Source organism: Stenella coeruleoalba (assembly GCF_951394435.1).
Source record: "Stenella coeruleoalba genome assembly, chromosome: 4".
Lineage (NCBI taxonomy): Eukaryota > Metazoa > Chordata > Mammalia > Artiodactyla > Delphinidae > Stenella > Stenella coeruleoalba.
Window position 1 is genome coordinate 47,287,486 of NC_137149.1, and position 19,207 is coordinate 47,306,692.

General features: G+C 38.2%; 1 protein-coding gene across 8 annotated transcripts in view; it reads right to left on the bottom strand.

Annotated features, from left to right (window-relative positions):
* Positions 1 to 1,726: 1,726 nt before the first annotated feature.
* The window catches only part of KCNIP4 (potassium voltage-gated channel interacting protein 4), a 628,148-nt gene continuing 610,667 nt past the window's right edge, over positions 1,727 to 19,207 (bottom strand). For 6 of the 8 annotated variants that reach the window (XM_079921086.1, XM_079921088.1, XM_079921085.1 and 3 more), the window contains 3 exons: positions 6,511 to 6,618; positions 4,296 to 4,400; positions 1,874 to 3,656 (listed from right to left, as the gene is read on the bottom strand). In XM_079921086.1, coding sequence (XP_079777212.1) covers positions 3,516 to 3,656; positions 4,296 to 4,400; positions 6,511 to 6,618 — 354 coding nt within the window. In that variant the 3' untranslated portion in view covers positions 1,874 to 3,515. The other 2 variants (XM_079921091.1, XM_079921092.1) reach the window with 2 other exon arrangements.

Sequence of the window (19,207 nt, forward strand, 5' to 3'; positions counted from 1 at the left end):
CAAGAGTGATCTCTTTGTAATTCTCATTTCAGATCCAATCTCACGGATGTAACTTAAAATACGAGGAGTTTCTGAAGAGTGTTAACAGCAGAAATGCTCCTCCTCCCTCAGAGCTCCTATCATTCCTGGTCCCCTGGCTGGCACACTCTGTCCTCAGGTGTCTAGTCACATCCTCAGGTTGCATCTGCTCACAGGCCTGCCTGCCCACTGGCCTTGCCCTGACTCCTCTATCCTTGCACTTAGCTCCACCCAAAGACCAAGATCTCTACCTTTTAGAAAAATGCCATAAGAAAAATGTAACGTTTTTAATCTAGTAATTATAAAATTTATTGTAATAAAGACCTGTAACATAGACAGTAGAGTTATAAACATTTTATTTGCTTTTATTTTTTCTTTTTGAAATACAAAATGTGCACATTGAATTTACACAAACACGTGATGGCCAAGTTCAGTGTACATGTATTGTACTACTCTTAATTTCTACACTGGTGATAGCAGGGCAGCTTTCAACATCCTATCTCTACACCAGAATAGATACCTGATTTATTGTTGCAAAGACAGTTGCAAATTTCCTCCTACTCTAGCCTCTTGGTCTTTGTGATATTTCTGCAAAACAAACGGAAGGTGTGTGTATCTTTAGTAATATTGTGGCAACTTTACAATTTTGGCTTAAGATCATTAAAAATAATCTGAATTATTGGAGTTTTATGATGAGCTAAATCATAATACAATCCAGATGAGTTGCTTAGCACTTATATTCCTTTTCTATTAAATTTTGATATTATAGTTCTCGATATAATGGAATCACTGGTGCTTTCAAAGTGAATTCTGCTTGCTGTTTGTTCTTGGTAGGCATTAGGGTAGCAAAGGTTTGTTTGTCCCTAAATGGCATCTAATGTAAAGGTGCCATGAGGGAGTCAGGAAAGAGGATGGACTAGGCCTTGAATGCAGTTAAGGATTACTTGTTGCTAAGCATTGCCACATACTGGATGACAGATGTCCTGACCCTTTGCTAAGCCTGTGGACATCCTTGCTTTGTTTCACACCTTCTTGGACTTCCACTTAGTGACATAACAGTCAACCTGTAGGACTGAACAAATCCAAAATTACATACATCATGTAGGCCTTGGCTGTAATATGTATTATGAAAAATTAAGAAATGCTTATTAAATAAGCTTTATTAGGCATATGCTGACATCTGGTGATAAACTGACTTGTTTCATGTTATAAAAAAATGCCAGGTAAATGAATGTCTTTAACAGAAGGAAGCAAATCCAGAGAAACTGGGACTGTGTGTTTGTTTGTTTGTTTTTTTCCAATTGTAGTAACCTTGTTTTGTTTACTTAAAGTATAAATGGAATTACAGCATACAAACATGAAAACTAATATCTGGAAATTAAGTGCAGATGCCAGTATGTCAGAAAACCATTTAAAATCCTGGGGCTGAATACATACAAATGAATAGCAAAAAACACAGATATTTTAAAATCACCGATACTGTGAAAGCCTCAATAATCCCGTGGCTAAAGAATCAATAAAACTATATGCCAGATCCTGTTACTTTTGAATATTCACAGGGTATGAACTGACTTACTTAGAACATCCCATGAACTCAGTGGCATTATGAGAAGGATGCAAATTTATAAATGGAAAACTCAACTCTTTTGGGGATTGCTTTATATTAAAACAAAGCTTGTTTGCATAATATGCCTCAGTGTAAAGCTGAGCAATCTATGCTAAAAGTGGTAGCTCCAGCTTTGTGTGATAGAATCGTTCACATTTGTCTGATTGAGGACGCATTCGACAAGTTAGATCACATTTTCAAAGAGCTGCATGGAGCGCATGATGTTTTCATCCTGTAAGGGAGAAAACGTGGAATTAAGTTCACCATATCGGCAAAGGAAAGTGCACTGTTTTGCCTCTAAGTACTGCCACCCTCCACCAACGCCTATGCCAAATGTTCAGATACTAGGGGTCTGCAAATGTAAATACTCTTCTACCCATTTTCCACACAGATAAGTATGGAGAGCCCATTTTGTTGAGTCTACTAGGCTTTAAACACTTTATTTAACTCTGACTCGGTGTTAAGAGGGGCTATTTCTCAAATTATTAATAGAATGCCAGCATGGAAACTGGAGAGGCGCAGAGCATAATCAAAGCGAGCAATGCAAACTGTGGCATTTTAGGTAACCGCCCGCCAAATCACAGCGACTTGTACACATGGAAGGATACAGGGTTTGTGTATGAGCCAAGAGCCAACTTCATAAAGATTGGAGGTTGGGGTTTAGGAGACAGGTTTGCAGTAATTACACCTCTCTTTCTGAGTCTGTTAGGGCTAAATCTGTGTGGACTTTGGGAATCTTTAAAAATGAATGGTCTCTCAATGCCAGAGAAAGGATTGTTTGTGAGAAACCATTGCCCAGTGTCTGCAGTTTAGCATGTTCCTTAGAAACTTAGGGGGACAGACTTAGGGCAGGATAGGGGCACTTGGAGATTGTGACTGTTTATAGCAGTGGAAAATGGTAGCAGAACTAATGATGCCTTCCACTACTAGATGCCAAGTAACAATACCACCATTAAGTAGGTTGATATCACTAAGTTCGTTCAAAGACCGTCGTATTGAAATGTGAGTTGAGAAAAAGGCAGGCATCAGGAAAGGGAAAGTATATCAACTTGAAAATAATGAGAAAAACTAAAGCACCAGCAAACTTCTTTGTCTCCATAATTTTTTTTTTCTTTTTTTTTTTGCGGCACGTGGGCCTCTCACTGTTGTGGCCTCTCCTGTTGCGGAGCACAGGCTCCGGACACGCAGGCTCAGTGGCCATGGCTCACGGGCCCAGCCGCTCCGCAGCATTGGGATCTTCCCGGACTGGGGCACGAACCCATGTCCCCTGCATCGGCAGGCGGACTCTCAACCACTGCGCCACCAGGGAAGTCCTGTCTCCATAATTATTTTAAAAATTCTTAATCATGATTCTACCCACGTCAAGTCAAATAACTAGGTATGCTAATACTGGTCTGCCACCAGATGGTGGAGAACCACATGGACTTTTCCTCAGGGAGAATTTTCTGCTGTTTAATTTTGTGACTGAAGACCATTACTGGTTCAGCCAAAGACATCTGTTGTCCACATACATTGAAGCAATGATGTTTCTCTTAGAAATCGGATATAAGTTTGGCCAGTGATACACTCTTGGCTGTACTGGAATTCTAAATCTATGGAGGATACGGTAGACAAGTTACATGTTATATGCTAGTTCTGGGGAAAGAACAATTCAAGTCTCACATATGTTTTATCCTCAGTGATGAATATTGTAAAGGATCTGAAGAGCAAAAACACACATGTGCAACCTTCATCTCTCCAGGGCTTCCCTCATAGCCTGCCTTGGGATAGACAATGAATGCTGATGAACTGAATGTGCAAATTGGTGATTGTTTTCACAGTGGTAGGCTTACTCATCTCAGCTATGTAGAAGTGGTGATCTTAGGCATATGATCTTTATACTTTGCTCAGTTCATGGTGGCTGGCTGGAAGGACCGAGTTCAGCTGTTAAGGAAGCAAAAGGGATAGTTCCTTTACTATCGTTACTTACTTTTTGGCAACTTTCGATGAATTCATCTATGGTAACGACTCCATCTTTATTTTTGTCCATTTTCTGTTCAGGAAGAAAAGAACAAAAAAATTTGCTCAGACTTACCCCTTGATACCCTCACCCTGAACTGAACAAGCTGAAGCTGATGAAAAGAAAGCCCAGCTGCTTATTTTATGGGGAGGAACTGCTTCAGAGCACAAACTAGTAGCTTCTTAGTGATAAGAATCGTGGCTGACTGATTTTAGGCTGTTGCCTTTTCAATAGAATGTGGTATAGATCTAGAGTCACTCTGTTCTAGTAAAATCCTGCCCTCCAGCTATGACAGACTTCAGGCAACTTGCTGAAACTTTCAGAGCCTTGGTTTTCTCATCTGTGAGATGGGGCTAATGAGGATTTATAAATAACCTCATAGGGGCTTGTGAGAAATGAATGAAAACAAACACCCCAAAACATATGAGACATGGCAATTACTTGGTGTTCTATCCAGGACATGGTGAGTGTTCAATAAGTGGAGTTATCAATATTATGATAAATTCAAAACCAAAATTACTAAATTAGTATGATGGTAAATATTCTATAGTTTTGTCTCTTTCAGTAAAAATTATTTTCCTGTACATTCTTTTGAATCATCATGATGCTTTGCAAACATCAGGAAATTTGCTCTTAATTTCACTTCCTCTCTGACTTCTATTGCATTCCTACCTGGAAAAATGTTTCAACGTGTTGTCTGGGAGCATCTTCTTTGAGGACAGGATATGTGCATTTACCCATCATATCGTATATCGCTTTCATTATATCAAGCATTTCCTGAAAAGGAAAAGGCAGTCACATGAAGCCTCATGCAATGTGAAAATAAACCACTCCGAGAAGCTTTGACAGATTATCCCTACTCAATTTCAAATTTTTTATTTTTCTTTGATTCTTCATTAAATGTCTTGGTTGTCCCAGAGGAAAAGCCAATGGCCTTATGCCGTAAAAGCAGCAGAATCAGAATGTAAGAATCAAGTCGGATCTTGGTTTCAAAATGAATAAAATTCCCATGTATCTAACATGATCAGGAAAGAAACATTCTGGTTTAATGTTTGGACTTCTCTAGACTTCACATTGGCTATCTTTGCTTTATTGAGTTATCATATATTTTATATGTTGATTATCAATTTCTGTTTATTGAGAATAAAATAAACTCCACATCATGAGAATTATACTAAAACTGATAAGTCTCAAAGCTCATTAGGGTTTTCATTGTGTTTTTCCTACTGTGGCTTTAACTAAAGTCACACATGTAGATTAGTCAAAATATGACCGTGGAAACACTTCGAAATTTTAATTTTTTAAATTAAAATCTAGTTTTTGATTTGTAATTTTCAATCTTAGTGAAAATAATATCTAGTTAACCTAGACATTCAGATTTATTGTTTACACTTGTTTCCTTCATATCGAAGTTTCCACAGAAGAGTATGGATTAAGTCAATAATATGGACGTAATATATATTTACTTCTGAGAGTATTCAATTCCATTTTAAATGATAAAGCAATTTGTAGTTTGTAAATTTTATGTGAAGCCCTTTAAGATGTTTTGAGCATAGAAGTTTGTTTGACATAGAATTCATGTGATGTGTTGGGTGTAAATGGTAAGAACAGCATGTTTATGTTAAACATAGAAAGGGATAGAAAGGGATCAAAGGACCAAGAGATACCTAATATCCTGGAGGCACCTGAGTACTAAATGTTTACTGTGTACTAAATATACAAGAGACACTAAGTATCCAGGAGATATGCTCGATATACCTGAATACTTAATACTCATGAGGTCTTAATTAAGCCACCCATTTGTGAGACCCATCTGGCCCCATGTGTCTTCTGCTCAACAAATAAAACCCATGGCCATTGATCAGGTTAATTGTCACATTGTAACTGTGGTCAGGTGAACTTGTCCCTGTGTCTTCAATAGAGCAAGTTGATGTCATTGGCCCAAGATACCTTCTATTTGAAGAGCCCAATGCTCAAAACTCAACTCGGGGGAAAGCTAGTGAGAGAAAGAGGACATATGGACATTGAACCACATCCAGGCTTCAGGTAATGTGGTCTTTCAACCCTACCTCCACTCCATCCTAAATTTGTTATCTTACCCCATCCTGCCCCCCCCTTGCTTCTTGCTGTGTTTTAAATTAATTTATTAAACCACTTGATATGAGCATCTGAATTTGGTCTGTGAGGCTTCCTTTTTAGATAGCCCACGTGGGAGTTTATTTGGGGCTCCACTATCACATCAGGTCATTTCCCACACAGTACAGGTCACTACATAATCCACACGATTTTAAAATTACATCTGTTTCCATATGGACCACATTATATGATAGAAAAAAGGTTACAGGCCAAATATTCTAACGTGTGGATATATTTTCTTCCTATTTGATTCCAACTACTATCTTTATTCCATGTACAGTATTCATTAAAATGCTATTAGGAAATCAGGATGTAATCCTTCTATTTTTTTTTTTTTTTTTTTTTCTGTGGTACGCGGGCCTCTCACTGTTGTGGCCTCTCCTATTGCGGAGCACAGGCTCTGGACGCGCAGGCTCAGCGGCCATGGCTTACGGGCCTAGCCGCTCCGCGGCATGTGGGATCTTCCCAGACCGGGGCACGAACTCTTGTCCCCTGCATCGGCAGGTGGACTCTCAACCACTGTGCCACCAGGGAAGCCCTCCTTCTATGTTTTATATTTACTTTGAAGATTAACCATAAACTGTTTCTAGCATTCCAAATTTTTCATCAGAATATTTCCCCAGCACTACAGAAAATATTTTAGACTTCCTGAAAAAGTGGTTCTAAAATAATAATTGCGATTGTTTAACATTTTGAAGTGAAAAAATGAAAATGGTCTGAAAGCTAGCTGTGTTGGTGAGGCATTTCTTACTTCTTTAGTGATGTAGCCATCTTTATTTATGTCATACAAATTAAATGCCCAGTTGAGTTTTTCTTGTACTGTCCCCCGGAGCAAAATGGAAAGACCCTTGATGAAATCCTAAAAAATAAAAATAAAAATATAATTTGATATGACATTTCTAAAAAAGAAAAGTAAAACACAAACTCTAATATAATTCTCTGTCAAATGATGGAAGCAAGGGTTACAACCCTCTGGATTTTGAACCATTTATTTATAGCAAAATGGTCCATGTGTTCCTGACTATCTTTTTTTCCAGAGATTTTTTGTGGGCATAAACCACTCCTTAGGTTTAATATTCTTACTTTCTAATTGGAAACTGTGACTTAAATCAACCTTGGAACTGGAAATTGTGTCAGAACAGACACCCAAACAACAAGACGCATGTGTATAAGTGGTATTACTTTCCACTACAAGTGCACACAATTCTTTTACTGAAAATCTAATAACATTGTAACTTTAAAAATACAAGCACATACATAACACAGTTCCCATGAACAAGATCTGCTAACAAGAAATATGGGCTGTCCTTAAGATACAGGCCAATTGAAGGCTTTATTTAGAAATCAAGTTATAATATGCATGGGGGCAGAAGTTAAGAGAATGGAGCTGAAAGCCAGGCTGCCTGAATTCAAATTCCAGCTGTTTCATCTGATAGCTCTGTCCTCAGACAACTTACCATCCTTTTGCCTCTATTTTCATATCTGTAGAAGGGATATGTTAGTATCTACTTCTTAAATTTTTTATGAGGATTAAAGGAGTTAAGCTGTTTATAACAGTGTCTGGCAAGGGCATCGGCTATGTGTTTGTCCAAGTAAATGGAAACCTCAGTCAGTATCACTGTTAGGCTGATATGACTGAACGGCAGGCAAACCAGATTAACTTGATCAAATTCATATATATTTGTTGTTCTGTAGGCAGGGTTAACATTACAATATGGTGAATTCTGATCTCACATAGAACTGACAATCTGTAGTTAGGTAGGAATGAAAGAGCAGAAGGTGTTACCAAGTCCAAGCTTTCTCTGCTCCCCGCAGGACAGGCCAGTAAATCTTGAGACGAGGTGTTGAGGCAAGGAATATGACTTTATTCGGAAAGCCAGCAGACCGAGAAGATGGCAGACTAGTGTCTCAGAAAGACCATCTTATCAGGGTCTGGATGCCAGTTTCTTTTATAGAACAGAGAGAGGGAGGAGGTGAGGAAGTAAAGTAAAAAGGCCATGAGTCTTGCAAATATCTCCTGGAATGGCCAGCCTCAGGGAGGGGATGTGTTAATTTCTTCTTTTCTTGCAGCCATTCACAGGTGGACAGGGTCAGGATGCTTCCCTGAACAAAGGCACTTTGGTTTACCATTCAGGCAGAGGGGCAGTGTTCCCCGAGGCAGGCCATTATGTATAGACAGTATCCTTTTAGTGAACAAAAGCAACGGGGAAGCAAAAGCTAAAGTAAAAGAAACAGATCCAACATGTAGTCAGATTTTGTTCTTCCCTGTAACAAAGGGAAATGCAGAAGTGGCCTCTGGGTGAATTTGTATTCTCTCTACATTTTTACATTCCAACATTTTGTAATTGTTTTCCTGTCTTAATTTCTTTAAATGCTTTTTTTTTTAATGGGTGACATTCATGTAGTTCAAAATTTTAAAATATATAAGATTACTGATAAAAAGTATGCCGCCCATTCTTGGACCCTAGTCACCCTATTTCTTTCCCCTAGACAACTGGCGTTAGTAGCTTCTTGTATTCACTTCCAAAGAGTTTTTGTGCATATACAAGTGTAAGGCATATTTATTTACACAAATGATAGTCTAACAGGCTGTTCTGTACTTTATTTTATTTTTAACTTAGCAATAAATCTTGGAAATAACTCTTGTCTTTTTCACTGTTGCATATGTATGAATATGTCATAGTTTACTTAACCAATCTCCCATTGATGAATATTTAAAGATTTCCAATCTTATTAAAAACAAAGCCACAAAGAGTGACCTTATACATACATAACTTACATTTTGAACAAGTATATCTGTAGGATGAGTCCCTAGAAGTGGAATTGCTGGGTCAAAGGATTTGAACATTGGTAAATTTTATAGTTATTTTCAAATTTCCCCCCAAATTTCCCTCTCAAAATCTGTATATGAGAATAGTATAGCTTGTCAGTACTATATGCCATCAAATTTTTTATCTTTTTCAATCTTAAAGGTTAATATTTCTTTTTCAGATTACTTAAAATTTGTTATTTATTATGAATAAATTTGAGCATTTTTTCCAAATGTCTTGATTTATAGAAACTCTTCACATATTAGTGAAATTAGCCCTTGTCTGGGATATATCTTCAAGTATTGTTTCCCAGTTTATCATTTCTTTCAATTTTTATTACATTGATTTTTGTAAAGTAGGCATCTTTTAGCTTTATATTCTAGATTTTGTCAGCCTTTTACTTTATATTTTTTGGTTTCTGTCATATTGAAAAGACCTCTCCCATTCTGAAGTTATAAAAGGATACTCCCATGTTTTTGTTCTAGTACTTTTAAGGTTTACGTTGTTACATTTAAATCTTTATTCCATTTGGAATTTACCCAATGTTTTTAGATAGCTGTCTGGTTTCACAATATTATTTGTTACCCACTGATTTGAGATGCAAGATTTATCATATCCTTAATTCTTTTATGTATTTATATTTCTGGAACTTATGTTTTATTTCATAGTATATCTGTTTATCTAAGCACCTCTACTACATTGTTTTAATTATTAAAACATTTTAGTAATTTTAATAGCTGTAAGGGCTATTTCCTCTTAACCCTTCTTTTTCAGCTATTTTCTTTCCATTTTTCCTTATTTAAGTATTCCACCTGACCCCTATTGGGATGTTTATTGAGCTGGAGGTAAATTTACAGATCAACTTGGGCAGAACTGACAACTACATGTTGATGAGTCTTCCTATTCAAGACAATAAGAAACCTTTCCCTTGTCCAGGTTGTGTTTGTCATTGAGTATGTTAGTTTCCTCTTGCTGCTATAACAAACTACCACAGATTTGGAGGATTAAAATAATACTTGTTTATTATCCTCCAGATCTGTAAATCAGAAGTCTGAAATGAGTTTTACTGGGCTGAAATCAAGTTGGAGGCAGAGCTGCAGTCTCCCCAGTGGATCTAGGGATAGAATTTGTTCTCTTGCTTTTTTCAGCTTTTAGAGGCCACTTGCATTGATTGGCTTGTGGCCCTTTCCTCCATTTTCAAAACACAGTACTCCAACCTCCTGTTGTAGTATCTCCTCTTTGCTACCCTGATCTTCCTGCCTCCCTCTTACAGGGACCCTTGGGATTACATTGGGCCCATCCAGATAATCCAAGGTGATCTCCCCATCTCAAGATCCTTAATCACACCTGCAGAAAACCTCCTTTACCATGAAAGATAACACATCCTACGTCCGGACATTAAGATGTGGACATTTTTGGTGGGTCTTTATTCAGCACACCAAACTCTAATACATTTTAAGGCCTTTTGTTTTTTCCAAGTTGTTCTTTCACATTTCTTAGTTATATTTATTTCTAGGTATTTTAATCCTTCCGTTGCTGTTATAAAGGAGGCCACAAGAATTCCTTAGTAGGCAGAAAAAAGAAGAGACGCAGGCAACAAATCTTGAAAATAAGTTTCTCAGGAGGTAAGAGAGGTCAAGAGAAGAAAGCATTTCACTAGGAAAGGATGGTTCATCTTGATACCAATCTTCTGGGGAATGAAAAGAGCTTACTGAGTCAGCAACATGGAGGTCACCAGTGACTAAAGGGAGAAGCTTCAGTGGAGGGGAGGGAGCAAAGAGTGATAGAGACTGTTAGAAAATTCACCAACCATGGCTGCATGTGAAGACAGAGGGACAGGGCTATATCTGAAGAGGAGGACAGGATCACAGAAGAGAGTTTTGAAGATGAGCACTTTAAACACTGAAGGGACGAATCTAAAAAGAGGAAAATACTAAAGATGTGTGTGTGTGAGAGAGAGAAAAAGACAGAGAGAGAGAGAGAAGTGGACTACTCCTGCGATGGTGGGAGAGATGGAGATGGTCTGCCCTGGGAAGAGAGGAGGCACATTTCCTCAGCTAATACAGAAGGAAGGAGAACACCATGCAGATGCCCACAGCTGAGAAGAGGTGGGAAGATGAACGAGTCCTCATCTGAGACCTTTAATGGGTGTTGTCTGCTTGGGAGTGAAGGACATGGTGGAAAGGATAAGAACTGAAGGTTTGAGGAGAGACAAGGAGGCAGCTCTGCTCCTGGACAATAAGGTGACTTGTGCAAATTACGGGAAGCTGCAGCTCCCTCAAAATATTTTTCTGCCATCTGCTGGAAAATTGTTGTTAATATATTTAAACCTGTAGTATATAATATACTGTAATTAAGAGGTAATGACCCTCCTTGGAGTTGTGTAGTATACAACTTGCAAACTATATAAGCTTTGGCTTTTTTGGAAGGTATAAAATAGTCACTGCAGAGCATGGGAAGGTAGGCTTACCAGAGAAGGATTGCTGGACAATTTTGAAAAGCCAGATGAGGTGGATGGTTATCAATATAATCCTTACCTGTCACTTCAAATCACAAAGTAATAGTTCTATGCCTTTAGCTGAAAAGAGAGGCTGGACACAACATCCATGAAGATATGCTCAGAGCATTGGTTTTCAAGATGTAGATTGCTGCAGAATCACCTGGAGGGCTTGCCAAAACAGCTTGCTGGGTCCCACCCCAGAGTTCCTGATTCATTAGGTCTGGGGTGTGGCTCAAGAATTTACATTTCTAATAAATTCCAAGGAGATGCTGATACTGCTGGTCCAGGGATCACACTTCGAGAACCACTGGCCTGCAAGAACCATCACTGGCATTGGCCCCATCACCAAGCAGAATAGGCCAGAGCAACAATGGGAGATTTAAAGTCATGTGTGGACTTTTGTTGTTTGCCTCCCTAGTTGGCCCCTATTTCCATTTGGTGCTCCATCCAATTCTGTGGAAGCGCACTCCATCTGTGGCTCTAGTGATGGAGCCATGCCCTGGGCAAAATCAGGAAGCACCTTTTATTCCTTTGGTCAAGGCAATTGGATCTGTGGTTGGCCTGCAACTGAACCCAGTCTACATGAGTGATTTTCAGGACTTCTGCTAGGAAGGGGTATGACAGAGATGCTTTTTCTTTCCTGCCTGGGGAAAAATCAAGCCTGGAGCTCAGGAGCTGCTGGCATCTTCTTGTAACCACGAGGGAGCCCACTCTTAGGTTGCAGCCAGACCTATCTCTGGACTTCTTATTCTTTTTTTTCTTTTTTTTTTAAATTTATTTATTTTATTTATTTCTTTTTGGCTGCGTTGTGTCTTTGTTGCTGCGTGTGGGCTTTCTCTAGTTGCGGTGAGTGGGGGCTAATCTTCATTGCGGTGCACGGGCTTCTTATTGCGGTGGCTTCTCTTGTTGTGGAGCATGGGCTCTGGGCACACGGGCTTCAGTAGTTGTAGCACATGGGCTCAGTAGTTGTGGCTCGCAGGCTCTAGAGTGCAGGCTCAAGTGCAGGCTTGCGGGCTTAGTTGCTCCGTGGCATGTGGGATCTTCCCGGACCAGGGATCGAACCCGTGTCCCCTGCATTGGCAGGTGGATTCTTAACCACTGTGCCACCAGGGAAGCCCCTGGACTTCTTATTCGCCAATACAGTTATATTGTTTTTGTTAGTGTATGATTTTCTATTATTAGTGAAAAAAAGTACCCTGATTCACAAGCTGACATCTAATTCCCATCTTTCTCTTAAATACTATGTATCCTGAAACTGCATACATTGAAAGATAGCTATGAACCTTGAACACCCCTCTCTCTTTTAATATACCATCTTGCAGGATGATATCAATAAACAGTTATTTCAGAACAGGAAATAACTATTTGTGCAAAAGGAAAATGAAAGACTCAAGGTATCTTGTACTGTTCTTGCTCCATGCTTTTCTGAATGGTAATTGAAATCTGTCAAGCAGGAGTTACAAGGCTAAAAAAAAACCAAACAACTCTCAAGAGTACTTTTCACAATCACCTTACTTTTGTCTGTGAAAGGTTACATCTGTTCCCTAATGTACAAAACTGATAGATGGGGATTGGTACTGAATTCTGGTTTCTAATATCTTATGATAAAGGCAATAGAAGGAAAAAGGCATAGAGAAATGACCCTATAATAACCTAGTCTTGTTCTATAGTTAGCTCTGTTTATCGACCAAACCTTTAATTGGTGCCTTAGTGCCCACATTCTGCCCACCATTCCCACACTAGGAGCTGCATCAAAGACCCAGCCTTGAGAGAGTATGTGTTATTGAGACCATCTAGATGGTATACATGACTGGACCCAGGTAAGGCCTGGAAAGTCATACATGTGTTTAGTATATTTCTTACTTTATGCTTGCTTTTACATTTTTAAGAAAATTTTTAAAGTTGTTTATTTTCTCTGATATGACCTCCCTTGACTGGAGTTAAACTTCCATAGTGGTTGAAAAATACAATTTCAGGTACTACCTGAAGTTTGCATTTTTGTTTGGAACTAATAAAAGATATCAACATGTCTGAAAAGGAAAAATGTATATTTCCCAAGATTTGTAGCCTAATTTTATCAGGTGAAAGAGATAAAATACTTACGTTGATTGATATACAATTGTAGTTAAGTAATTTAATATCTTAAAAGATGAAACCAGCCACATTAAGCTAGAGGAAAGTGGTTTGATCTCCCTGAAGGCCATTAAAAATTAAATAAGTTTTAAACAAAAATCACAGATATATAATAAATGTATATGTAAATATCATGCTTGATGTAGGTAAAAAATACAGAAAACTATAGAAGAAAGTTGCAATCACACATAATCCTATCACCTGTTCACATTGAATATTCCCACTCTTTTTTAATGCATACTTTGGCATATACTTATAGTACAAGCCATATATTATATATAAAATTATATTTATTTCACTTAAATTACAAGCATTTTCCAATATCACTGACAATTCACTGTGACATCATTTAAATAACTACAAAGTAGGTTTAACTGTATGAAATTGCCCATATTTTTTATCATGTTTGCCAAGAATTTCATATGATAGTTTCATATGGTCTTATCTAATAATACTAGCACAATGAATTTTGGACACTTTGGACCCCAAACCACAATAAGAATTACAATTTAAATGGCAGCCTAGTACTTAAGCAAGCACACACACATACACACACAAAATCATACACCAGAAACTAAAGTTATTAGTCTATTTCCATTTCTCTTCTATTAATTTTTTAGTACTCTTGTCATTAATGTCTAAATCAATTTTACCACCTGGTAATCACTGCAATCTCGAGTGTGAAACACTGCTTTGTCTTATGAATATATTCTAATTTATTTAACCATTCTTTCTTATTGGTATATATGTGTATTAATTTAAATTTTTCTTTATTGTACATGACGCTATAGTAAATACTTTTCTCCAACTATTTCCCATCATTCTGACTTATTTCCTAAGGAAAGATGTGGAATTCCTGGGTTAAAGGGCTCTGGGAACACTGAAATTTATTAGTAGTAATGAGGACAGTTTATCGATAAGTGTGTGGGGCTTGGTATTAGGCAATTTCTATGCATTACTTTATGTCAGCCTCACATAACCATAGCGAATAGGTATTGTCGTCCTTATATTAAAGATGGAGGCTCAGAGAAAATACGTGACTGAGGCAAGGGATGCAGCCAATGAGAATTAGAGCTGGAAACTGAACCCAGAACTCTGACTCAAAGCCCAGGCTCTCATTTTGTCTAGAACTGAAGCAATGGGCTGTGGTTACACAGAAAAGTATGATATAAACAAATGCTACATCTCTTTTTTCTGATACTATAGGACATAATTGTACGGTGATATGAAACAGTGACTCACAGTGATTGCAATTTTACTAATAACATTTGCAGAACGTTTGGAGGTACCAGGAATTCATAATTCTTGCCATGAAATGACATGGATAAATGAATTAGAAAATGGCCTTAGCTTTTAAAAAGGGAAAGTGAGTCAGTATGTGAATACATGTGTGACTAGGAACAGAATAAGAAGATAAGATCAGCTGAAGAAGAATCCCAACAGTTAGATGCCCAGGAAACAAAAGAAAATAGAGTGAGCAAGAGAGAGAGAGACAGAGACAGAGAGAAATTGATACCAGTTCTCTGAGAGAGACTGACCAGTTGTTACAGGATCACTAACATTACTGAGCATATTAATTGTGCCAGACCATTTTCTAAACTCTTTAGATTCATCATTTAATCTGACAACGAGCTTGTGAGATATCTATCCTTATTATTTCCATTTTACATTGAGGAAATTCAAGCACAGAGAGATTGAGGAACCTGCCCCAGGTATCCCAGCTAGAAGTGGTAGAGTTTGGATCGAGCCTTCTGACTCACAAGCATGTGCTTTTTCAGATGAGAAGAGATATCTGGCACCTCCTTGGAGATTGGAGTGTTAAAAGAGGAGACTGAAAAATTCTAGGACTGGGTCAGAAAAAATAGAAGATGAGGCTGGAGCATCTTGTAGTGTCCAAAAGTAAGGAATGAGCAAAGAAAGAAACAAAACAAAACAAAAAAATAAACAACCACAATGATGGGGCCATGTTGAAGCCAACTGCAAGAGCTTCCAGTGGCCCAGCTGGAACAATTTAAGCAAAAAGATAAAATATTGAACTATAACTCAAGTATAAAATATATGTCCATTTGTCCACACCGATATGAATCACTGGTGGAATACATTCATAAATGGAGGAGAAGAGACAAATCCTTCTCTTCTTTGGAAGAGAAGAATTCCAAATCAACTATGTGTACACTCTACCCTTAAGGAGTCGGAGCATAACTCCCAATCTGTAAGTGTGATCTGTGTATAACTTCCTTCCAAAGAGTATGGTTTGGAAAGAGGGATAAAAGCATAACTTTACAGTAAAGAAATTACCAGCACTACGTCAACCAGGTGATCAAGTTTTAACATCAAACGGTCATAAATCATGTTGATACTATGGACTCTTGTTATGTAATAATAAAAGCACCTTACCTCTGTGGTCTTCCTCCTCAAAACACATATCCCTATTCCAATCATGAGAAAAAACATCAAACAAATCCCAACTGAGGGACATTCTGCAAAACACCTGACCAAAACTCCTCAAAACTGTCAAGGTTATCAAAACAAGGACAATTTGAGAAACTGTCACAGCCAAAAGGAGCTTAAGGGGGCATGGTGAGTGAAGGTAATGTAAGATCCTAATAGAATTCTGGAACAGAAGAAAGGCTTTTGGTAAAAACTAAGAAAATCGGAATAAAGCATGGACTTTAGTTAATAATAGTGTATCAACATTAGTTCATTAATTGTAACAAGTTTACCATATTAATGCGTGATGTGAATAACAGGAAACTGGGTGTGAGGTGTATGGGAACTCTCTGTACTATCTTTGCAGTTTTTCTGTAAATGTAAAACTGGTCTAAAATAAAAAGTTTATTTAAAAGATGATTTATAAAAAGAGGGACCTGACCTTCAGACTTTTGAAGCAGATAGAGATATTTATTGGATGCTTTTTCTCTTGTCCCTCTTGTAATAATCTTCTGCTACCCCAACTTTCATTAAACATTTCAGTGTATGATAAGAGGGATTCAAAGAACTTGCCCTTGGGGGCCACAGGAATGTGGACAAGGGCAGCCATGGCTGGAGGAGCTGGATACCCCACAAAGACTATAAGGACAGAGCAGGCCAGAAGGACAGGGTGACAAGCAAAAACTAGGACACATGCAGCATGGCCACAGTCCTTGGGAATCAATAGAAATGCATGGGTGAGGCCCAGGTTGAAGAACCTTTATGGCAAGAATTGTTGGATTCTACAAAAATTAGTCATGAAAATGGGGGAATGTCAGCTCCATAAGGACAAAAATTTGTGTCTTTTGTTCACTGTTGTATCCCCAGCACGTTGAATATATATATATATATATATATATATATATATATATATATATATATATATATATATTTTTTTTTTTTTTTTTTTTTTTTTTTTTTGCCACCCTGTGCTGCATATGGGATCTTAGTTCCCAGACCAGGGATTGAAACCGCACCCCCACAGTGGAAGCACGTTGTCTTAACCACTGGCCCTCCAGGGAAGTCCAAAAAAATATTTGTTAAATGAAGGAACGAAATGAAAGGACATCTCAGCTACCTTTCCCTTTACTTCGCCAAAGAGCAAAGCTCCTGGAATGGGCACAAGAAAAGAAGAGGAGAATTATGTGGACAGGATGTGTAAGTGTGTGTGTGTGTGTGTGTGTGTGTTGAGAGATATAATAAAACTTAATGATTTAATCTAACAAAATGGAATTCTATACCTATTGGTAACATTGCCTAAATAATTCCCCTTGATGCCTGACATCTGAAAAGAAAATAGCTATTTTACTTGACAGAAATGACTCATCCTAGAAGGAAAGTTTTCCTGTAACCATAATTGATATTTGGGGAGAAAAAAACCCATTTTTTCTCATCACTGTGAATGACAAAGGGATTATTTTGGGGGGTTTATAATGCCTCCCAGGGTACCACTCACATTTCATTCTGTCATAATTGAATTGTCAGTGAATGGTGTTTTCTTAAAGCTCTGGACTGCGGCAGTCCTGCTCTCAATCGTCAGTTACCTGTAGTAAGCAGGGATAGCTATTCCAGAATTGTTCCAAAGGAAAAATACATTTTCAGACTCAACAGTTCAAGTAAACTTGCCATTAGGGATGTGCTCAGAGGAGTGCACTGCTCTGATGGTAATATTCTAGAAAAGGTAACTATTGAAATGGTGGTAAAAGTTCAGGGTTGCTTTTGCAGTCAGCAATTGGGTCATTCAGTAATCACTGCGTGGGATGAATTACTGAGTGGTAATTGTAAACATTGGTGATAATACTCAGTAATCAAATCATAGAAGACCATCTCAGATGTCTTCCAGCAAACATAGTGCCTCAGTATCTCCCTCTGCAGGAGGCAATCTATTGTGAGGGTTAAGAGTAGGGGTTGGAAAACTATGGTCCAGGGCTCAAATACGGCCCACCATGTGTTTTTGTTAATAAAGCTTTATTGAAACACAGCCATGGTCACTTATTTCGGATTTGTCTGTGGTTGCTTTTGTCTACAACAGCAGAACTGAGTTGGTAGAATGAAGACTATATGGCCTGCAAAGCCAAAAATATTTACAGTTTGGTCCTTTACAGAAAAGTTTGATGACCCCTGGTTAAAACCAATAGGTTTTAGAGACTTAGGTAGAGCTGGGGTTCAATCCTGGTTCTGCCATTTACTAACTATATGACTTTGGACAAGTCACTTAACCTAAGTTTGTAATTCCTCATCTCTAATACGTGGCAAGTAATACAGGTCCTTTATTTTTTATCTGCAACTTACCACCCCCATCCAAAAATGCTTTTGTAAACTGAAAAAGAAAAACCTTTACCGGGAAGACAGGGGAGGTGGTGAATTTTGGTGCCAAAACTCATTTGATGCCAAAACCTGAACTGAAATGGCATGAAAGTATTCTAATATCTATCTATCTATCTATCTATCTATCTATCTATCTATCTATCTATATCTATCATCTCTATCCTTTATCATCTACTATCCATTATCTATCCATCGATCACATTAATGAGAAGACATTAAAAGCTATTTTAATACTTGCAAATCGTAGTAGCTTGACACAGTATAAGCTTATTTACCACTCACAGTGAAATACGAGTGGGCATGGGGTTCCCTTCCATGTAGTCATGCAGAGATCCAGCCTCCTCCTACTTTGCTGGAAGGCAAACTGAAATATGTAACCTCACAGTCTCCATAGATGGGAAGACAGAGGAAGGAGATGTGGTCACTTCCACTAATCTCCCAGTGGTCAAAACTCAGTCCTGGTGCCACCTAGCTGCAGGAGAGGCTGGGAATACGGCCTAATCATGTGATCATAGAGCAAAGCACATGGACATTGGATCAGTAGTGCTCTCTGCCATATTTATTGTTTATCAGAGTTTTACTGAACAAATGTTACACCCTTGATTATAGCATACTGCAGACCCTGCAGGAGACATTAAATAATATAGAGTATAGGCACAGCATTACGTTTGTAAAATCTGCAAGACTCTGAATGAAACTCAGCTGACTCCAAGGATTTCAGATGAGGGACTGGGGACCTACATATTCCTCACTGGCAGGATAGCACAGTTGCTCAGAGATGCATTCTGGGCCAGACTGCTTGGGTTTGAATCCTGGCTCTCCTACTTTCTAACTAAAATGACAAGTTACTATATGTAATTCATTCAGCCCAATGCCTGACTCATAATGAGTGCTAAACAAAGGTCAGCTGGTATTATTGTGTGTAGCTATTACTATTGTTAATGTTATTTTTACACACTTAGTACAGTGATTGACACACATTAAGTGCTTGTTTTATAATCAGATGCAGAGCAATCTTTCACAGCATCACAGAGCAATCATCTGGCCTGTGCTTGAATGTTTTCAGTGTTATAAGATCACTATGTAATAAGATGACCAATGTCATTCTTAACTGGCTTCATTAGAAAAATCTGCCTTGTAGGGGGAAGTTTATAGCAATACAAGCCCACCTTAAGAAGCAGGAAACATCTCGAATAAACAACCTAACC